The following is a 23,904-nucleotide window of genomic DNA, read 5'->3' as shown; positions in this document are numbered from 1 at the left end:
TAAAAAAAAAAAAAAAAAAAAAAAAAAAAAAAAAAAAAAAAAAAAAAAAAACTCGGGCCAACGGCAATGGCGAGTAAATTAGTGGTCGCTATGAAAATCAGGAACTATTCTACAAAATGCTGTATTGCAATTAACATAAGACACAAAATCTACTGCTACTTTACTTCCTGTTATTAATGTCCTTTTTTTTAATTCCACCATAATCTTGTTATGTCTCTTCTTCTTGCAATTTTTTTTTCTTGTATCAAAAATGTTTTGGAATTTCACATTCCTTTGAAGGTAGCTTCCCGCGTGTACGTGAGAGGTTAAGAATCCCTTTGGAAAGTAGGTGGTCCGCGAAATACTTTTCCTTCACTAGGTGGGATGATCCTTGAGGGGAATCGCACACTATATAATTCTACTGTAAAATTCCAACAAAACCATAGTTCTTAGTTAGAAAAAAAAAGGGACTGGGATCATATATATGTAATTTAAAATCGAGTCTCCACGCACACTACACAGAAGAATTTATAGCCGGTAGCATTTTAGTTTACTAGACCAAGGAATGATCATCACGTAATTCGCATAATCGTTTTTCCGCAATATTACCAAGTCACGAAATTTTAATAATTTTCTAATATATGGAGAATAATTTTCATCCTCAGGTGATATGGATAAGAAACTAAAAAAAACTATTTCAAAATCCAAATGATAAATCAATGGGGGACTGAAAAAAAAAATAATTCGAGAGAAAGAAGAAACAAATAAATAAGAAATTATCCTTCATTTCGAGGAAGCGTGAAAGGCGTGAACTGAATAATTTTCAGGATGAATATAATCTCGAAGAAGGTCGAGTGTGGGTAGTTTTTGATACAGTTTTATAAAAAGTGAAATACGAGAACTGCTTTGGAAAAAAAATCTCGTCGCTTTTAATGGAAGAAACCTAGAGGAGGATCACAGCATCCCTGGGTATGAGGATTAACATAAACACGATGCATTATCGTAACACCAAAGTGCTGTTAGATCCCAACGTTTTTTTTTCAATTTATATATATATATATATATATATATAATTGTATATTTTCAAGGAAGGGGGAAAATTAAAAAGAAGAAAAAAATCGTGATAGGAAAATATGAGACCACCACGAAGTTCCGTATTTTGATGTGATGGTAGAAAAAAAAATTGTCTTCTTTTTCCAAAGACTTTAGTTGTCATTCGCGCAGGATGTCCCATTGTTGTTTCTTGAGAATGGCAAACGTATATATCTTTAAAACTTTTCGTGCGAAAGCAACTAAAGCATGAATTATTCATTCGGAAGTTTAAGCAGATTCAGATTATGTATACGATTGTCATTAATATGTTACTGAATTACTTGACAGCAGAAACTGTTGGTAGTTATGATGAACAACAAAAAGATTCGGAAAGGCTTCTGAATTCAAATTTCAGAGTAATACTAAGAAAAATTGGAGCCTTTAAGGAACAGCAGGTTTTTTTGAACCAAAATTTCACGAGGTACAAAAAGCTCCAGGTTAGCCCTAGTTTTACCGAACTTATTTCTGAAAAATCACAATTTTTTTTAAGAACCTGACGATAAAAAGTGATTAAAATGCTATTTTGGAATATTATACAAAAGGCTCAGCAGGAGTAGTAGGTTTTTTTGAACCAAAATTTCACGAGGGACAAAAAGCTCCAGGTTAGCCCTAGTTTTACAGAACCCATTTCTGAAAAATAACAATTTTTTCAGAAAATCACGATAAAAAGTGATTAAAATGCGATTTTAGAATATTATACAAAAGGCTCAGCAGGAGCAGTAGGTTTTTCTTAATGAAAATTTCACGAGGGACAAAAAGCTCCAGGTTAGCCCTAGTTTTACCGAACTTATTTCTGAAAAATCACAATTTTTTTAAGAACCTGACGATAAAAAGTGATTAAAATGCTATTTTGGAATATTATACAAAAGGCTCAGCAGGAGCAGTAGGTTTTTTTGAACCAAAATTTCACGAGGGACAAAAAGCTCCAGGTTAGCCCTAGTTTTACAGTACCAATTTCTGAAAAATCACAATTTTTTCAGAAAATCACGATAAAAAGTGATTAAAATGCGATTTTGGTATATTATACAAAAGGCTCAGCAGGAGCAGAAGGTTTTTCTTAATGAAAATTTCACGAGGGACAAAAAGCTCCTGGTTAGCCCTAGTTTTACCGAACACATTTCTAAAAAATCACAATTTTTTAAGAAAATCCTAAAAAAAAGTGATTAAAATGCGATTTTGGAATATTCAAAGGGCTAAACATTATCAAAAATTAATATTTTTCATTCCTCGCAATTTAACAAATCGCTGCTACCAGTTTCAAAATGTTTTTTTATAAACAATTTCAACATTACGAGAATGGTATCACTATTTCAAGATATAACCTTGAGACTAAAAAAAGGGTGTGGAATTTAAAAAATCAAAAAATTTTGCAAATGTGATACAAATAATGTCTAATAATAGATATACTAAAAAGGGGGTAGTAAATTTCTGGTGCCTTGAAGGAAGTCCAGTAATTTCAATTATCTCGCATTACGCACACCTGCGACCGCGTCTTGAGTAGTGTGCGCGCATATGAATAAATATCTATAAATATGACGTCGAGCATGGTAAGGTTGCATATATTAAATTACATTCTTAAGCAGCCAGCAAGCTGGCACATCGAGTCAGCCCGCTTGATTAAACGCAGCCAGTCGAGCAGCACAATGAGAGAGAGAAGGACCTCTCTCTTTCTCTCTTTATATATGTATATACGAGAACGTGCCTCAAGTTCCGAGTTCTCTGGAAAGTGGTATATAAAGAGAGAGAGAGAGAGAGAGAAACGGGGGAAGATGAAAAAGGAATAAAGAATAAGAACTTGAAGAAGGAGGAGAAAAAGAAGGAAGAGGAGATGAAGACTAAAAAAAGCAAAAAAAAAAAAAAAAAAAAAATAGAAGAGAAAAAGGAGAAGAAACTCCGTAGGGCATGAAGGTTGCGAGCAACGCGATGCTAATTATTCTAGTTCATGCGAGCAATTTGTCGAGGAGTACCAGGAGAACGTATATTTAATACCGTGTGGGGGGGCTCCCGCAACCCTCCTGGGTATTTACATCTCGGAAAATATTCATTCGAAAAATCACTAAGGAGATATTGTTGAAAAAAAAATTGAACTATAAATGTCATCCAAAATCACAAAAAAAAAATACTATAAATGTATTACACAAATTAATCTTTTGCAAATTCCTTCAATGCAAGCTTTTTCGTATCGTAAAATCCTCGCACACAAGAGAGAGAGAGAGAGAGAGAGAGAGAGAGAGAGAGAGAGAGAGAGAGAGAGAGAGAGAGAGAGAGAGAGAGAGAGAGAGAGAGAGAGAGAGAGAGAGAGAGAGAGAGAGAGATTCCAACATGAAAGCAAAGTGAATCAAATGCTTCTTATCAGTCGAGTGTGCATCTCAAGAATGACGGGAATCTAAAGAGTCGTTAGCCTTTTCAACCTTGAAAGGTTTTCGCTCTGATTTCCTTCTTCTATTTATTGTATAATTTATTTTAATTAAATTAGAAAAAAAATTTTCGATGATCATATCAAAAAGAGCGTTTTGCAGTCATTTTCAGATTTTTCATTTCTTATTAAGTACTTTGTTTAATTTATGCATTATATTTATTAAGCAAATTTTTATTTTATTTGAAAAAAAAATTTAATTGGTAAAATTGTTTCATTAAATGCAAAACATTTACCCATCATCATTTCTTGTTTTTTTTTTTTTTTTTTTTTTGAAAGAGACCTTGAGCTGCAGGATAATTTATCAAAATGAAGGAAAAAGGAAAGTTAAAGTTTTAACTTTGACTAATATTGACAATTCTCGAGGAGGGAAAGATGTTATCAATTACCATCTTCTACCCCCCGAATGGAATCAAGAAACATGATCCTGAAAGACAGATTCATTTTGATTAATTCAGTTTGTTCAGCATATCAAACATGAAAGAAGAAGATTTTATCGATTCCTTTTGTTTATTATCTTGTTTCTAGCACTATTTTCATTCTCTGCTATTATTATTAATATCATTTCTTTATCTTATCATTTATCATTTTATCAATTTTCACTATAAACTTATTCAGATTATACTTTAGAATTCTTCATGTTTTTTTTAAGGTTCTTTTATAGAATTTTTAAAGATTCTTGATGTTTTTTTAAGGTATTCTTAGATTACTCCAAAATTTTTAATTATTCTTGGGGTTTTTTTTTTTTTTTGGTTCCTCAAGAGTTTTTAATAATTCTTGAGGTTTTTAGGCGTTTTCTTTGGTTTCTTAAGGATATTTAAGGATTTTTTGGGTTCTTGTAAGGTTTTTTAGGGTTTTCTTTAGTTCCTCCAGAGTTTTTAGTGATTCTTAAGGATTTTTAGGGGTTTTCTTTGGTTTCTTAAGGATATTTAAGGATTTTTGGGTTCTTGTAAGGTTTTTTAGGGTTTTCCTTAGTTCCTCCAGAGTTTTTAATGATTCTTAAGGATTTTTCGGGGTTTTCTTTAGTTCCTTAAAGAATTTTAAAAATTCTTGATTTTTGTTAGGTTTATATTAGGTTCCTCCAGAATTTTTAATGATTTTTAATGCTTTTTTAGGTTTCTCCAGGTTTTTTAAAAATATTTTCACTATCTTCCCTCAGAATTTTATTGGTTTTTCATTCATTTCGATTAATTCAGTTAGTTCGTCATATCAAACTTGAAAAAGAAGATTTTATTTATTATCTTGTTTATAAACTATTTTCCATCTTTGCTACTTAGTATCATCATCTTTATCTTATCATTTAATCAATTTTTACTAAATCCTTATCATTCCACATATACTTTTATCATTCGCACTTATAAATCATCAGTTAAAAAAAATCACAAACGCCTCATGTGTATAATTACTACAAAGATCAACTGATTAATTCTGATTAATTACTTCATAGGATCACTCTTATATGCCTTCTGTATATACTACGATGATGAGTATTTAGGAATGTTGCTATATGCATCTTAGTTTTCATATTTGCGGAATAAAATTAAATGATAAAGATCCAAAATTGTTCTGATATATAGAAAAAAAAATCATGCGAGTCACTCTACACGTCTTATTAGACGAGATGTCTAAGTAGCAGAATATAACAAGTCTTGCACAAGATCTAAGCCGCACCTTTCGCCTTATACTTCGACATAATCATTCTTTTAACGAACACTGAAGGAAACTCGATGTTACCGGCATTAGCTTGCATATATTATATCTCCAATATATCTTAACGACGTGTGGGAACCCGCTGAAAAACATTCCCATTAACCTCTCGTTAACCGCATAATCAGTCGATAATTTTTTTTTTTCCCCCCTTTATCTCTGCATTCTTGTCGATAATAAGGAAACAATGTGACGAATTATTTATTCCTATCCGAAGGAGTGGGGGAGAAATTATTTTCTAATACCATAAATTTTAGACTAATTTTGAAAATAAGGTTAGATTTCAGATATTTTTAAGTTTTCTGTTTTCATCAAATCCCTTTGAAATAATTTCCCAATTTCGCTAATATAAACTATTTTTACAAACCATTTTTTTTTTTTTGGATCTAAGAAGAAAAAATATTTTAGTTATCGAAAACTTAATAAATCAATGTAAAATCAAGAATTCACCTTTTTTTCTCTCTTGTTCACCTCGCGGAAGTAGAAATTAACTGTTCACAAAATCAATGTCCATAAAACTGTCTAAAGTATACCTTCCCCCCTTACAACTATTTTCTATTGAATCAATTTCATTTCATATTTTTTTTTTCTGTTCGTCGGGGGAATTTTTATTGAAATCCGTTTTATAAATTGCCCTGCGGCGTTTATCCGTGTGGTTAGCTTATAAAGAAGAGGAATCGTGGGTGAAAACCAAGCTAAGATGGTGTGTTTCTATATATATATCTATATACATAGACCGGGGTTGCGGAAGTCGAATCCCTGTCTCTCTGGTGCATAACCCGTTGATTTACTGCTAGAAACAACGTTGTTCGTATTCTACACCATGATGATGATCACACGTGGATTTGCATAAATCTTTTTTTTTTTTTTTTTTTTTGTTTGCTTTTTTTTTGGGGTTTTTGTGAAATATTTCTTCTTGAAAATTTTTAACTTGGCAAACGTACACTTTGGCTTCATTAAATTATTTTAGATATTCTAAAGATTTTTGAGGATTTTTTATAAGATTTTCTAGGTTTTTTTGGGATCTTTAAGAATTTTTGGGTTTTCTTAGGTTCCTTACGGATTTTTTTTTAAGGATTCTTGAGGTCTTTAAGCAGTTTTTGATGTTTTCAAGGTTTTTTAAGGCTTCATTAAGTTATATTAGAAATTTTAAGGATTTTTGAGGTTTTTCTTAGAATTTTTAAGTGTTTTTAATATTTTCTTAGGTTCCATAAGGATTTTTAAAAATTCTTGAGTTTTTTTTTTTTAAAGATTTTTGAGGTTTTTCTTTTTTTAAGTATTTTTAAGATTTTCTTAGGTTCCATAAGGATTTTTAAAAATTCTTGAGTTTTTTTAAAAGATTTTTGAGGTTTTTCTGAGAATTTTTAAGTATTTTTAAGATTTTCTTAGATTCTTTAAGGATTTTTAAAAATTCTTGAGTTTTTTTAAAAAGATTTTTGAGGTTTTTCTGAGAATTTTTAAGTATTTTTAAGATTGAGATCTTTAAGAATTTTTGGGTTTTCTTAAGGTTCCTTACGGATTTTTTTAAGGATTCTTGAGGTTTTTAAGGAATTTTGAGGTTTTCAAGGTTTTTTTGAGGCTTCATTAAGCTATATTAGAAATTTTAAGGATTTTTGAGGTTTTTCTTAGAATTTTTAAGTATTTTTAAGATTTTCTTAGGTTCCATAAGGATTTTTAAAATTCTTGAGTTTCTTTTTAAAGATTTTTGAGGTTTTTCTTAGAATTTTTAAGTATTTTTAAGATTTTCTTAGGTTTCATAAGGATTTTTAAAATTCTTGAGTTTCTTTTTAAAGATTTTTGAGGTTTTTCTGAGAATTTTTAAGTATTTTTAAGATTGAGATCTTTAAGAATTTTTGGGTTTTCTTAGGTTCCTTACGGATTTTTTTAAGGATTCTTGAGGTTTTTAAGGAATTTTAAGGTTTTCAAGGTTTTTTTGAGGCTTCATTAAGCTATATTAGAAATTTTAAGGAGTTTTGAGGTTTTTCTTAGAATTTTTAAGTATTTTTAAAATTTTCTTAGGTTCCTTAAGGATTTTTAAAAATTCTTGAGTTTTTTTTTTAAGGATTTTTGAGAGTTTTCTTAGAATTTTTAAGTATTTTTAAGATTTTTTTAGGTTCCTTAAGGATTTTTAAAAACTCTTGAGCTTTTTTTTAAAGATTTTTGAGGTTTTTCTGAGAATTTTTAAGTATTTTTAAGATTTTCTTAGGTTCCTTAAGGATTTTTAAAAATTCTTGAGTTTTTTTTTAAGGATTTTTGAGAGTTTTCTTAGAATTTTTAAGTATTTTTAAGATTTTTTTAGGTTCCTTAAGGATTTTTAAAAACTCTTGAGCTTTTTTTAAAGATTTTTGAGGTTTTTCTGAGAATTTTTAAGTATTTTTAAGATTTTCTTAGGTTCCTTAAGGATTTTTAAAAATTCTTGAGTTTTTTTTAAGGATTTTTGAGGTTCTCTTAAGGTTTTCTCATATTTCTCTAGGATTTTTAAGGATTCTTAAATTTTTTTAGTGTTTTTTTAATTCCCCTCAGGATGTTTAAGGTTTTTCAGGTTCCGTGAGGATTTTCAAGGAGTTTTTAAGTTTTGAAGATTATTTGAAGTCTTTTTAAGTTTCTTTAGAATTTTTTTATATTTTTTCAAATTAGATTTTGGAGTCTTTTAGATTTTTTCAGAATTTGTAATATTTCTTTAGAATTTTCCACTAATACCACAAGTAATTAAAGAATAATTAAATTAATATCAATCGAAAAAAAAGAAGTGTACTACCTTGAAAATTGTTTTTACCGAATCTGCTGAAGCGTAAAGAGATGATGTTCAAGGTTTTACGCGCAGGAGCAATACATATATATATATATATTGCGAAAGTTTACTTATTAGGAATGAAGCGTTAGCGCGTCCTCTTAACATCGATACATATATAAATTAATGCGGGAGGCAATTAAAAATAAGACTTACTCAACAACTCCTCTTTCTCTCTTTCTCTCTCTCACTCTCTAACTACTAGGTATTGCTTGCTCAGCTAATTGCCTGAGCACCTGTGCCGAGTGGCAGTCTATATAATTAACGCGACCCTGTGATCATTATACAGAAACGAAATGGTAGCCAATGATGAAAAGCAAATATATATTCTTTTGTTTGTCATCATTTCCCTCAGCAATTGCAAATCATGTTAAAGAGATTAATATTTATATAAAATAAACGCCGCGCGCATTTAAATCCCAAGTTATATATATTCATGTCCCGGAAGGAGACTTTTAGAGTGGAGAATTAAGTTTACAAGTGGCTTGCCTTGTATATAGAGGGGGAATTTTTGCGAACTTTGACTGCACTTTGCAAGGAAGGTCAGTTACTAACGATCGCCTGCAACGTTTGGTGTCGTGGTGCGATGTCCAGTCGGAGCACGTTCATGGGAACGATGTTTAATGGTTTCGAGACCAGGTGATCGAGTGCCATCACGTACAAGGTGAATATATATATATATATATATATATATATATACATACCTGAATCTTCTTCTTCTTCTTCTTCTCGCTCGAAAAATCGAAGAAGCAGGTGTCCTTCCCTGGATTCCTCTCAGATGACACTCTAGGTCACATCTTCAAAAGGGTCAAATCTTGTCTTTTTTTAAATATATATCCAACCAACTTCCGGTGGGACTTTATTAAAAAGGGAGAAATTGAAATTAATCACATCATTAAACGGCTCATTTAGCTTGAGGCTCATGAAAATGTCAGAGGAGATTTGCAGTTAAGCCTTCTTTCTCTATTGCTATTAAAAATGTTTGCCTGTTCCATTAGGAATTCTAAATTAAGAGACGCTTCATTGGCAATTTCGTCGATAGGTAAAGAGGGTTTTGCAAAAGTGGTTAAAGGAAATATATATATATATATATATATATATATATAATAATGCGGCATGATAATTTATGAAGGTAATGGTCGCGCGGGTTTATTTCTAGAGTATACCGGTACAGAACGACTTTTCGAGACGACGAAGGAGAAGAAGAAGTCTCATCCCAAGACATGGCTGGCTAGGTCTTAACCGCGATGGCTATGGGTTATATCTCAACGGCCGCCTATAAAGATAGGCTCACTATTTTTTTTTCCAAAACTCTCTCAAGAGAGAGAGAGAGAAAGAGTTGGGTCCGAGCGCATAAAGTCAGCTTAAGCGCGCACCTGATAGACAACTCTTCTTGCGTATATATATGTATTTGTATGTAACCAGTGATAATACTCACGGTATGCGAGAAACAAGTTGACGCGAAGGCCGCGTACACACACACACGCGCGAAAGAGAGAGAGAATAAAAAGCCTCGTAATCACGACCGAGATCCACTATCATCGTTTTACGACCGTCGGACAAATCGTTTTGTGCCTTCAGCCATCTTTGACAAAAATCGTCATGATTAATGATCTAAATTTTCCCACCCACGAAAAAGAACAAAATTCTTTAACATTTATACATGATAAATATTTTAAGTTTCATTTCATCTCTATTATCACAACGAATTTTTAGAATTTTTCTAAATTATTTCAAAATTTTTAAGGATTCTTCAAAAATTTTTAAAGGACTTTTTAGAATTTTTGAGGTTTCTTCGGTATTTTTTAAGGATTTTTTTTAAGTTCCTTTAATATTTTTAAATATTGAGGGTTTTTTTTAAGGATTTTTTAAGGTTTTGTAAAGTTACTTTAGGAATTTTAAGGATTTTTTAGGTTTTTTAGGTTCATTAAGTTTTTTTTTTAATTTTTGAAATTTTCTTAGATTCTTTAGGGATTTTTAAGGATTGTTGAATTTTTTTAGGGTTTCTTTAGTTTCCTTTAAGAATTTTAAGGTTTTTTTCTTGAAGATTTTCTTGAGTTTTGTCAGGCTTTTAAGAATTATTTAAGTATTTTAAGGTTTTTTTTCAGTTTTCTTATGTTCCTTAAGGATTTGTAAAAATTCTTGAGTTTTTTAAAAGGATTTTTTAGGTTCTCTTAAGGTTTTCTCATATTTCTCCAGGATTTTTAAGTATTTTTAAGATTTTCTTAGGTTCCTTAAGGATTTTTAAAAATTCTTGAGTTTTTTTTAAAGATTTTTGAGGTTTTTCTTAGAATTTTTAAGTATTTTTAAGATTTTCTTAGGTTCCTTAAGGATTTTTAAAAATTCTTGAGTTTTTTTTAAAGATTTTTGAGGTTTTTCTTAGAATTTTTAAGTATTTTTAAGATTTTCTTAGGTTCCTTAAGGATTTTTAAAAATTCTTGAGTTTTTTTTAAAGATTTTTGAGGTTTTTCTTAGAATTTTTAAGTAGTTTTAAGATTTTCTTAGGTTCCTTAAGGATTTTTAAAAATTCTTGAGTTTTTTTAAAAAGATTTTTGAGGTTTTTCTTAGAATTTTTAAGTATTTAAGATTTTCTTAAAATTTAAGAAGGATTTTTTTTAAGTTCCTTTAAGATGTTTAAATATTGAGGTTTTTTAAGGATTTTTTTAAGGTTTTGTAAAGTTACTTTAAGAATTTTAAAGATTTTTGAGGTTTTTTAGGTTCTTTAATGTTTTTTTTTATTAATTTTTGAAATTTTCTTAGATTCTTTACGGATTTTTAAGGATTGTTGAATTTTTAAGGGTTTCTTTAGTTTCCTTTAAGAATTTTAAGGTTTTTTTTAAAAGTTTTTTTTTGAATTTTGTCAGGCTTTTAAGAATTATTTAAGTATTTTAAGGTTTTTTTTCAGTTTTCTTAGGTTCCTTCCGAATTTGTGAAAATTTAAGGATTTTTCAGGCTTCTTATTGCAAAAAGTAGAAAAATTTCTCAAAAATTCATTTTTTTAATCCAGTAAAAAAAATTGTCAATTTTCCAATTAAAATCAGGAACGTATATCATGAATATACTCTTCCCTCGTTTTTTTTTTCGCGTAACCCGCAGCTTCTCCTTTATTTCTATTAACCAGTCCAATTTTGTAAATTAAACACTCCATCAATTTACCAGATCCCTACAATCATTCTCGACAACCCAGATGAACCATCATTAAATCCCATCAACTCCCAAAAAAAAGAAGCACAAAAACAAAATTCCCCCAAAGTTCAAACTCCTCACTGACGAATTTTTTTTCACTTTCTTTTTTTTTTCTTTCCTACAGATGAGCCGCAATTTTCGTCATTCCCCATCAGCTGATGTAAATTGGACCCCACCCTATTTTTTTTGAGGGGATAAATTTTTTTTTTGTTTTTTTTTCTGCCAAGAAATATATGAACGCTACGTGTCAACATGGTCAAGAAACCTGCCCTCTCAACCATACGTCCTTCAGTTGCATAAGCTGCTTTCCTTGCCGTGTGTGTGCATCTTCTTCTTCTTCTTTTTTTCTCTCCTTTCGTATTACCCCCTCCCTCTCCTCCTCGCCCCCTCCCTTACCCTAGAATCTTGTTCTTCGTGCCAATGTTCTGCACACGCTTATGGCACTATCAATTTCACATGCAAATTCTTGGCAATAAGTGGGGATCACTATAAATAATGATTATCGGCAAATTGCATGGCGGCCCTTTCGAATTCTTTAGAATCCTCCTCCATTGCCCCCTTCTTTTTCACCTAACCTCCCCTCTCCATATTATTTTCTTCCTTCTACGAGAATCTCTTCTTTTTCTTGTAACCTCACTCCCACCCCCCCTTTATTTTCCTTAGAGCCCGAATGTCTGAGAGACCATTTTACTCCCCCTCCCCCCCTTTTCTCTCTCTCTCTCTCTGTACGCGCAAAATTTTTTTAAAGCTAAAGTTGTTAAGTGCACGCATTGCAAACGTTTTGCACGTATAACCAAATATGGTAAAAAGATCTCTCTCTCTCTCCCTCCCCCCCCTCTCTCTCTCTCTCTCTCTGTCGGAGGGAGAAAAGGCAAAAATTAATACACGATCTCTTGACCTCGGAACAAATATTTTTCCTAAAGGTGTTTTTTTTTTGCGAATATTCTTGGAAGATTTACATCTTTTTACGATTAATTTTTTTTTTTGGGAAAATTTAACAGAGGCAAATTTTGAGGCATTTGGAAATTTTTTTTTCATTTTTCTTTCCAAGTAAATTACTTTTTTTTATCTGAATTTCAAATATCTAACATAAAAATAATAACACTGAAGTCTATTATGTTTTAAAACGTAATCCCTAGTGTCGGTCTTTTTGACCCGGGCTGTATGTAAGAGAAGTTGATGATAATAATAATAATAATTTCCTAATGGCGGATTACGTCCCAAAAAGTAATCCGTCATTAGAAATTATTATTATCTTTTACATACCGCCCGGGTCAAAAAGACCGACACTAGGGATTACGTTCCAAAAAATAATTTGACAGAGTCTATAATTAGGATATATTATTCTATTCATTAGTAATATATTAAAATTATTATTATTATTATTGACAAGGAAAAAGAATCCTAGTTCGAGTCAAAAAGACCGACACTAAAGATTACGTTCCAAAAAATAATTTGACAGAGTCTATAATTAGGATATATTATTCTATTTATTAGTAATATATTAAAATTATTATTATTATTATTATTATTGATAAGGACAACGAATCCTAGTTCGTGTCAAAAAGACCGACACTAGGGATTACGTCCCAAAACATAATACGACAACAAAGACGTTTTGCAATTAGCATATAACTTTGATTTATATATTATATTATAAAATAAATCTCGATTTGGAGCAAAAAAATAAATCCAAGCATCAATTAGCCATGGGGATTGTAAAATATTTATATATCTATATATTGAACTATAAATCAAATATTTGGGTTTTTTTTTCGCCCTCTTTTAAAAAGAGGAAACCTTATTTAGTCAAGTCATGTTTGTCGCGGAAGTATACGAGAAGAGACAACGTTCATCTCTTTTTATGGCGTTCTGTTGTGCCAAGCCCAAAATTTCTGATCATAAATCCTCTATACATAATGATCATGAAATTGTGTGTCTGTCTCTCATCTTATGTAACAGCAAAATCGAACGAATAGATCTTTTCTTAAGAGGGCGGATAATCGGATAAATCTCTCTATCTAAAGAGTCTTAGATATATTTAAAATCAGTCACTTTTAATATATATATATATATATATAATTTTTATAAGCAAGAAAAAAAGAAGAAACAAAGAGATACTAAAAAAAAAATTAAGAAAAAAAATATATACTGATTCCATAAAGTGTTGACGTAACGGACTTTGAAATATTAACACGTCAGTCACCAAGAGACAGATATATACCTGTCACAATGGAAATTAATTCACTCAAGTCACAAATTGTCTGTTTCAATATTTTTTCTTTTCATTTTTTTTTTCACTTTCGACTGACGACATTAATAACTTCCACGAAATAACATTTTCAACAATATATATATATATATATATATATATATATATATATATATATATATATACGATTCCGTATTGTTTTTATTGAGAAAAATTTCTCCGATGTGTTGATGATTAATAACGAATACGAAAGTTGGGTCCGTTTCTAAAATCTGTTTTGTAATCGTAATAATAAATCAATTTTAATGGAAAAAAATTTTTTTTATGTAATATTATTTAATATTATTAAAAATATTGATACTAATAATAATAATAATAAAATAATAATAATAACAACAATAATAGTAAAAAATAATAATAATTTTAAGATATTATACTAATAGAATAATATATTCCAATTATAAACTGATTTTCTGGACGTGAACCCTAGTGTAGGTCTTTTATACCCAAACGATATGTGAGAGTACAGTGAAGTAATTATAATTATAAAAACGCTTTTTTTTAAATATAGATACTACTATATAATAGTAATTATGTAACAAATAATACAATTCATTTACACCAACATAACCTCAAAATTTATAGCTATTAGTTGAAACGAAACATCTTTTTTTTAAAAATTAAAAATTGTGACAGTTTAAAAAATTTGTTAATTTAAAAATAAATTTGTTTACAGTTTATAATCTCAATATAGAAAACGAAAAAAAAAAAAAAAAAAACATTAATCAATAAATTTAATTGAAAAGTGAAAAATTTTATTGAACTTATTCCAAGAATATAGTGAATTCGTTTATAAAATTGATAAATCGTTTTTTTTTTCCTTTTTTTCTGTTATTTGGGTCAATGAAAATTTTTTTTTTGAAGAAATTGAATATAATAAAAATGTTCCGTTAATTTAATATGAAAAGAAAATATAACGTTTATCATTGAATTTTTTTTTTTTTTTTAAAGTACATAGTCCTGAATGAACAGTTAATTGTCAAAGAGTTGGAAAAAAAAATAAAAATGTTGCGAGTCTCTCTCTCTCTTTCTCTCTTGATTAATGGACTTTTGAGAGTCATTCACGTGCGTCTCTCAAGTTACGAAACGTAACCGGCTTTCAATCCACAAATAATATACAATAAGAGATGGTATTATAAACTAACCAGACTGCAGTTGTTGCCTCATTGGGAGCGCATCTTAAAAATGTATTATCAAACCAAAATAAAAACACGTGCCTTTTTTTCATTCCCCATTTTTTGTGAGGAATTTTTTTCTTTCTTTATTTATTTTTATCATTTTTTTGTATGATTTATTTAAAAATTATTATTACTATTACTATTATTATATTATCATTATATAATAATAATAATAATAATAATAATAATAATAATAATAATAATAATAATAGAAATAGTAATTTTTATATGAGTAATACAAAAAGTAGTAAAAATAAATAAATAAACGAAAATATTTATTTATTTATTTATTTATTTATTTACTTATTGACAGTAAGTGTTTTGTAATAACCTGCGGAAGACATAGTTGAGTTAGATCATATACTAAAGGAGAGAAATCAAGTCGTGAAAGATCGTTTCTGTTGTAGATCACTCTCAAGTGATCTTGGAATTATTTAACAGGGCGGAACATCTTGTCGCACACGTTGATCGACGATCGTGCTAATAATTACGATGAGGTTTTCTCAATACTAAAACTCAAAGATCCGAAATTCAAGATCATGTCGTATGATTAACATTTTCATTTTTTATTTCTCTCTCTTTCTTTTTTTTTTTTTTTTTGTTTCTTGTAAATTAAATCACCTTTCAATTTTGTACGAAGAATTTTTTTTTTATTTTTGTGAAATCTGATAAGATTTGGAATTATATATTTTATACGCTCGAACGATGATGGGATTCCATATAGCTGAATTATATTAACAATTTTTTTTTTGTTTTTGTTTTATTATGTGGGAATCTTTTATAATTTAGTTGGGTACCTAATTGGATTATTCACTTTGAAATTTTATTGTAAATGATGCGGAAGGTTTTCGAAGAAAGTGCGACTTTTATGTTGATTACGTTGGTTTGAGTTTTTTTTTTTTTTAAAGTAAAAGTTAACTTTTTGCTTAAGTTAACATTAATTTTAGAATAGTTAATGTTAACTTTTAAAATAGTTAACATTATTTTTAGAAAAGTTAACATTAACTTTTAAAATAATTAACATTAACTTTTAAAATAGTTAACATTAACCTTTAAAATAGTTAACATTAACCTTCAAAATAGTTAACATTAACCTTTAAAATAGTTAAATTAAAATTTTCCAAAAGTTAAAGTTAACTTGTTAAATTATTAAGTTAATTAACCTCTTTCAAAGTTAACTTTAACCCTTCTAAAAGTTAATTTTAATTCTTCCCAAAGTTAAGTTTAACTATACCAAAAGTTAAATTTAAATCCTTCGAAGTTAACGTTAACTCTATCAGAAGGTAATATTAACTCTTCAAATGGTTAATTTTAACTTTTGCGAAAGTTAATTTAACTCTTCCGAAATTTAACCCTAATCATTCTAAACGGTAATTTTCTGTCTTCCAAAAGTAAAATTTAACCCATCTGAAAGTTACTTTAAATTCTTCTAAAAGTTCCAAAACTTAAAATTAACCCTTGGCTAAAGTTAACTCTAACTTCTTCAAAAAGTTAATTTTACCTCTTCTAAAAGTTAATTTAAATTCTTCTAAAAGTCAGATTTAACTATTCCAAAAGTTAAATTTAACTCTTACAATGTTAACGTTAACCCTTCATAAAGTTAATTTTTGGGTTAATGTTGACTCTTCCTTAAGTTAACCCTAACCCTTCCGTAACCTTCCAAAAGTTTGATATTAATTCTTCAAAAAAATTAAATTTAACTCTTCCAAAAGTTAACTTTGACTCATCCAAAACTTAACCTTTCAAAATGTTAAAATTAACCTTTCGAAAAGTTAGTTTGAACTTTTCAAAAATTTAAAATTTATGAAAACTTAAAATTAACGTTTCCAAAAGGTAATTTTAACTTTTTTAAAATTTTATCACTGGGTTATATAATTTTTTTTTTCCGATTTCAAAAATTTAAAAATCATTAGAAAAAATCATTTTTAAACTATACAGAGCAAAAAAAGCGATGGAGAAAACGAGGGAGGGGCAAAAAAGTAGAGGCAAAAAAATGAACCATGCAACTCTCGTTATTTATGGGTGTGTATTGGTCAAAGTCGTGATGTTCTTCGCTCTTCTGCGCAGACACTTTATGCGGGTCTCCTGGTCTCTGACCCGTTACTCAAGCGCGACCAATGGTTCTCCCGTGAGCTCTCTCGAAACCGGGACATAATCACGATAAGAAGTCGTCCCCTTGTTGTTTGCTGCTTGCTACCCATTTGATATACATTAATGCACTAGTCTAAAAGCCGTCGAGAGTTGAGGGGGGGAGGGGGGTTTGCCCACATTATATATACAGTTATATTGCATCGGTGCGGTTTTTCACCCCATTAACATGAAATTACAGAGACTTTTGTCTCTATGCCACACACTCGGTCATTCGTTCTACGGTTTATTTTGTAATCTCCTTTTCCATTTTGAATTGTTGCGCTAATTTCACATTCAAATTTCGCCAATTTATATACAAAACACAGGTCAAAAAGGTAAATTGTCTAACGAGATCAAAGAGAGAGAGAGAGAGAGAAAAAGGATGATATTATTCTGAAAAAGTGCCTTAGGCTATTTCTCGCGGGAAAATCCGTGACTAATATTCGTCCTCCTTTTTCAAAAAAAAAAAAAAAAATTGTTGGTGATTTATTTTTGAATATGTTACTTTCAGAACTGCGGATATTCCCACATTATTGTTTCTTATTTTTTTCATTTTGTGCCAATAGTTAACTTCAATTTTGTGGAAAATTAATTTTTACTTAAAAGTAAATTTCAAACTTTAAATTAATTATTATTACCTTAATCATTATCCAGAAGTTAGGTGTAACTTTTCAGAAAATTAAAATTAAGGTTTTCAAAATCCGTGTACAAATTTCCCTATATAAGGGCCCTAGTAGGGAATGAAACGCCACGCCTGATATGGCCCTAATTAGGAAATCCACATTTTCTGGGCGTTCTGATTTGATCCTGATTAGGTGTGGCAAATTTAATTCCCTACTAGGGGCCTGATAGGGCAACAGAAAAAAGCCTTGTTTCAGCCCAATTAAAACTGGGGCCTGGTTTGGCCCCGATCTAGGCATTTGGCCTCTGTTGCCCTGTCAGAGCCCTTGTAGGGAATGAAACGCTGATTAGGGACACATCAGGGCGGAAATGTAGATTTCCTAATCAGGCCATATCGCAGGCGCGGTGTTTAATTTCCTAATAGGGCAGTCTGATTAGGCCCCGATCTGGGCCCTGGCAAAATTTCTACACGGAAAGTTAAATTTAACTTCTTTTCGTGCAGAAATTCGCCAACCTGGACCCGACTTGGTTAAAAAAGGAAATCTGGGCCAAACCAGGCCCTGATCGGGCCCCGGTTTTAATCGGGCTGAAACAGGGCTTTCTTCTGTGGCCGCCCGATTCCCTTGTTTTTTAAAAATCAAAAATTAACTCTATATGCTATTAATAATAAAAATTTGTTTTTGATTCCGCTAAATCAATATTTGACAGAGGATAATAAAAAAAAAATGAGAAAGGCGACGACAGTCTTTGTTTCATTTTGAATTGATATAAGAATGACCCGCCTATCCGTGGGCGCTTATATGTATATATGAAACTTTCATATATATATATATATATATATATATATATATATATACATCTATATTTATGTATGAAAACATTGCGATCGTGGGCCGCCAATGCAATAAGTTAAATTAATAATTTATCGTCGATTCGCGGCGCGCAAGATTTCATACGCATCTCAGTGGTTGGTTAGACGCAGTTGGGCCGAATGGGAAGGGATAATTTACAGTCGAATGTAAACATCCGTTTCTTGAAGTCACTATTTACAAGGGGAGGCGTATAACTCTAAAGACCGATTAGCAAGCTCTCTCTCTCTCTCTCTCTCTTTCTCTCCCGCGGCATACGCGATATCTCCGCCATCTTGGATTGATTTACAACAAGGTCCATTGGACTCGCGGTGTATACCGCGATGATATTTTTATTGGACGGTTTAAAGCATGGATTCGGTGAAGGGTTTTCGAGCAAAATTTATTGTGAAACTGCGGGTGTATTGAGACCATAACACTCCCATTTTCAAAATATGTACAATTCAAAAAAAAAAAAAAAAAAAAAAAAAGTGTTTTACCGGTTTTACCAAAAGTACTTCGAGGAATTTTAGAATTTTAGTTATAAAGACGATTTGAATCGCCTTCCGCGATTTTAATTAAGACATTTTACTTATAAGGTATTACATTTGTATATAAAGGGATATAAAAGGAAATACTAATCTCAACTAGTCTACACCTATTGCATTTATTGGTCCAAGATAATTGTCGCTGATAATGGAAACACGGTTGCCGAATACCCACCTTCTTTTATATTATCAGTTTTGTCGATAATACAGTTTCCAATAGTAGTAGTAGGTAGCAGAGCGCTAATCGGGCTACTGATATAATTGGCTCTGTTTCCGCTCTTTTTGCTGATTAAATACTCACGAGGGAAATGTTTTTTTTTTGCTCTATCCACGAACAAGTTTAAGGGAGATAAAATTCCTTTTTTTTCGATATATTATTGAAAATAATTAATTTCTTGATTATTTATAGTTATCAATTTCCGATGTAGAAGGTGTTTATTGACCGAAACACACATGTAAATTGTAACTGTAACGTTTGTCGCATTCTTTCAAGAAAAAAGTTAAAATTAACTTTTGGAAGGGTTAGTTATACCTTTTGGAAAGGATTAAACTTAACATTGAAAAAATTTAGTTAAATTTATGAAATTTTTATCTTTCTGTTACAGGATGGTTCTCGATTGTGTCAAGTAATAGCGGTACTGGAAGTGCACGTGTCTATCGAAGAGTTGGTGCCCTTGTCAAGGCGGGAGTTCCGGCTTTTCTACTCACCAAACCCCTGAGAGCCTATACGTTAACGCATTCAAAAATGGGTGGGTAATACATTTTTTTTAGGGGGGAAATATATTTTCAAAATTACGATTTATAATAAAGTTTTTGAGAAAAGAAGACCATGAACTCATATATGAGAGGTTAATTAACGCCTCTCGACATTTGCCTTTCCCACGAATGCGTCGATTGTAAATTTGCACTTTTTCGACCTTTGAGTTGCGCGTAACCACAAAACACGTTCCAAGGATTGTTAGTCGTCTCTCTCTCTCTCTCTTTTTCTCTCTTTTTTTGGTTTAACCTTTCCAAAAGTGGTTTCACTTTACAGAAAGTAAAAATTAACGTATACAAAAATTAGGTTCTCGGAAAGTTAAAATTAACCTTCAGAAAAAGGAGTTTAACCTTCAGAAAAATGGTTTAACCTTTAGAAAAATTTGGTTTAACCTTCAAAAAAATGGTTTAACCTTTAGAAAAGTGGTTTAACCTTTAAAAAAGTGGTTTAACCTTTAGAAAAATTTGGTTTAAACTTCAAAAAATGGTTTAACCTTTAGAAAAGTGGTTTAACCTTCAAAAAATTGGTTTAACCTTCAGGAAAGTGGTTTAACCTTCAAAAAAGTGGTTTAACCTTCAGAAAAATGGTTTAACCTTTAGAAAAGTTTGGTTTAACCTTCAAAAAATGGTTTAACTTTTAGAAAAGTGGTTTAACCTTCAAAAAAGTGGTTTAACCTTCAGGAAAGTGGTTTAACCTTTAGAAAAGTGGTTTAACCTTCAAAAAAGTGGTTTAACCTTCAGGAAAGTGGTTTAACATTCAGAAAAATGGTTTAACCTTCAGAAAAGTTTGGTTTAACCTTAAAAAAAATGGTTTAACCTTTAGAAAAGTGGTTTAACCTTCAAAAAAGTGGTTTAACCTTCAGGAAAGTGGTTTAACATTAAGAAAAGTGGTTTAACCTTTCCAAAAGTTAAGTATAACATATCAAAAAGTTAAAATTACAGTTTCCAAAAGTTTGGTTTAACTTTTCAATAGACTACATTATCGAAAATTAACTACTACTGCCGCAGTACTGATCCGATACAGAAAGTTTGGTTTAACTCTCCAAAAAATTAAAATTAACCTTTCGAAAAGGTAACTTTTCAAAAAATAAAAATTAACCTTTAGATAAATTTGGTTTAACCTTCAGAAAAGTTTAGTTTAACCTTTAAAAAAATGTTTTTCTAAAGTGTTTCATTAAAAAAAAATTTCAAATTAAATCCTTTAAAGCAAAATTATTACACAAAGGATGCCTTTGTGGCGCACGTAACTGGAAATATGTCGAGGAAAAAAAAACAAAGAGAGAAAAAAATGCTGGGTGCAGCGACTGGCCATGACTTGGATGTCAATGTGTCTGTCGTAGCTCCAGAACTGCCCATCGACATATCGCAGGCACTCTTTTGTCGCCACAGCTCGTGCGTCTTAAACGTGGGCGAGGAACGTAACGTAATAAGCACGCGGCCTGGTGAAAGCCGTGTACGATACCAAACAGCCATTATACACACCATAACTATTATGTTTTTCAATAGGCGTGGAATGGCGGGGGTTATCATTTGTTTTTTCCTCCTCCTCTTCTTCTTTAGGACTTTAAAACCCTGATCATCGGATAGTCTCCCTTATAGTAAACGTAAACTCATGATTACCTCTTCTGATGTGGTCTCGTTTCAAAGACGCGTCAGTATAATTTGAAAATCTTATGTTACTCTATAATGACAGGATTCGAAGCGAAGCGAATGAAATGAAGAGTTAAAATTACAATCCATTTGCTATGGGGGTAAGGTAAATTTTTTCCCTAAGAAACATATATATCGCGATGAAAAAACAAAACTATATTGCTAATGGAAGCCTCCTTCGAATCTATATAATGAAAATATCTAAATTTAGAAAAATATTAATCACTTTCAATTTGCAGTCTATTTAATAAGATATAAATTACGGACAAATTTTATGATATTCCAAAGAATATTAAATTTTTCTAACACCTGCCTTTTTTGTTGGGTCAATGTACGAATTATATGAGTCAAGTGGGCATAAAGTAGAAAACCTCCGTTTGTTGGAAAAAGATTAAGTCATAATTTTGTCACACAGAAAACGGTAATCTGAGAGCTCATTACACGAAGACAACGGTGAGGGCCGGTGAAGTATTAAGGTTGACTGCCGTTTTTCAAGACACGCGACGAGCTCCAACAACATCGGGGATATCCGGTGTTTCAACTGGTATAACGGAAGGCAAAAGTTCAAGGTCATCGGAAAGAGATCAGTACGCCCAATGTTTGGATTCACATGGACACGAGCTTTTTGCACCTCTAACAACAAGAGGGGAATTCTATGCCACCTGTCAAAGCGGAACACTCGACACTGGTAGTGATGCCGTTCTTTACAGGGTTCATCAACTCGCAAGAAGGGATCTTCCAATTAGGGTAAGGCCAATTTTTTTTTTTTTTTTTGCTTTTAAATACATTTCTCAAAAACCACCTTTAGTCTTCCAAAAGTTAAATGTATCCTATCCTAACTTTTCTTTTAAGGTTCGTCTTGTGGCTGGTCCACTACCTGTACCTCTTCCTCGCGACTACAGTGGTCTAATGCAGCTGGAATCTGCAAACAGAGGACCAATAGTGTTGGGATGTGCAGTCCCCTTAGTACCAGAAAGGCCAATTCCCCACAGCGCTATTCCCGAACTTCTTGAATTGGTCGTCATTGGACCCACAGCGCCACGAGTCAAACGAGCACGTTTAGGATGTCCCTCCGAATCACGTCTTCTCTCCTCACCGAAAATGCAACGACTACTATCAGCGTGCAGGTAAAAAAACCGTTTAAAGTAAAAAACCCATTTTTCAATAAGGTTGAGCGTCCCTTGAACAGGCCAAGTGATTTTCGACCTTATGGAAAAATGCCTTTTTCTGAAATTCAAAAAAAAAATTTCCTTTTCTAATTTTAGAAGAGCTTTAGATCAAAGAGCAACGGAACCAAGGGTCGCTACACCACAGGCAACATCCTGTGGACAACCAGTCAAGGAATTGCATCTCAAAGAAATAAAATCAAAACCCGAGACAAAACCACTTCTTCAAAGTCTTCGTGAAAGTTTGGAACATATTAAAAAATCAACAATTCGCGATCGTAGTCAAACGCGTCAAAATAATAATAGTGGTTTTTTGGAAAAAATCACAAGAATAACACACGGTGGTAAAAATCGTAACCCAGCGAAAAAATCAGCTTCATTTACATTTGCTGTACGTCCAGAAATTGCAATGAGATGTCCCGAGAGATACGCGAGTCTCGAATCGGAAGCAAATTCACTATTACCAAATGGTGGATCATCATCATCATCATCAGCGAGGCATCAGGTGCAAAGGTCAGTGTCCACAAGCGTCCTTGAAGTACAATCCCAATCGTCCGATCTCGATCCGCCTTACTCCAAGGTCAGAGATAGTCTCACCCCACAGCCACGAACTCCACCAACGACCAAACCAGAGGCAATTTATGCCGAGATTTGCGAAGATTCACGCTACTTGAAAATTCCATCGCCTTCTTCAATTGGTGGAAAAAAAGATCAAGGTTACGTGAAACTAGCTTCGGAAATTTCTGATCTTCCCTGTAGCCTTGACGATGAGGAAGGAATTTACAATACCGTGTGTTAAAAAAAAAATTTTTTTTTTTTTTAAAATCCAGGATTTTCAATAGAATTCCGTGGTAATTTTATTCTCACCTGGAAGGTATGCAGGAAGAGAAAATTGTCGACGTCCTTTCCTGTAGGGGTCAAGGTTAGCACGGAAACTTAAGATTCAAACATGTATATATATATAGAAAGGGCGGCAACTTGTGGGGATTAATCATTGAATTCGTCACGGTTCAAAGGATTTCTTCTCTTTTTCTTTTTTAATCCGCTTCTTGCGTGTCAGTTGTTGCGTGATGTTTACGGTTGACGCTAAGCGTGTGATTACTCTTCGTTGGGATCAAATCATTCTTGGAAAATACAAACGCGCAAAGAAAATACCTTCGCGAGTTTTTTTTTTTTTTTTTTTTTTGCAATCCCAGAAAAAAATAAATACGAGAATATTTTTCTCCATGTATATGTATATAATTGTTTCTATTTTGTCATATGTAAGAAAAGTTTTGCGAAAAAAAATGTATTATAATAAAAAAATTGTATTATTTACAAAAAAAAGGTTTTTTATTTTTGTTCTTCCTTTAGTGAATTTGAAACATGGGATTCGCGACTTATCATCATCGATGGAAGGAGAAAGATGAGAAGGATAAGGAGGAGGTGGAGAAGGACTGAAAAAGGTGAGGATGACCGTCATCAAAAGACTAGACTTTAATCCCAATTCAATTCGAATACAACGAATTTTAAGTCTATAATAATCTTTCCCTTCATCATTAAAAAATAAATCTCTCGATTTTTT

The 23,904-nt window shown here is 31.4% G+C and overlaps 1 protein-coding gene across 1 annotated transcript in view; it reads left to right on the top strand.

The window, feature by feature from the left end:
- The window catches only part of LOC127289163 (uncharacterized), a 40,534-nt gene extending 16,868 nt beyond the window's left edge, over window positions 1-23,666 (top strand). Inside the window, exons 3-6 of the mRNA XM_051316955.1 lie at window positions 19,374-19,517; window positions 21,590-21,921; window positions 22,027-22,301; window positions 22,440-23,666. Coding sequence (XP_051172912.1) covers window positions 19,374-19,517; window positions 21,590-21,921; window positions 22,027-22,301; window positions 22,440-23,139 — 1,451 coding nt within the window. The 3' untranslated portion in view covers window positions 23,140-23,666. The remainder of the gene's footprint in view (window positions 1-19,373; window positions 19,518-21,589; window positions 21,922-22,026; window positions 22,302-22,439) is intronic.
- The last annotated feature ends 238 nt before the right edge of the window (window positions 23,667-23,904 follow it).

This window comes from Leptopilina boulardi, unplaced genomic scaffold (assembly GCF_019393585.1).
Source record: "Leptopilina boulardi isolate dan_hultmark-lab unplaced genomic scaffold, ZJU_Lbou_2.1 LbouV2_4, whole genome shotgun sequence".
In the NCBI taxonomy this organism is placed as follows: Eukaryota; Metazoa; Arthropoda; class Insecta; order Hymenoptera; family Figitidae; genus Leptopilina; species Leptopilina boulardi.
Note: the sequence above shows the minus strand (reverse complement) of the source record. Positions and strands in the feature narration are given on the sequence as shown.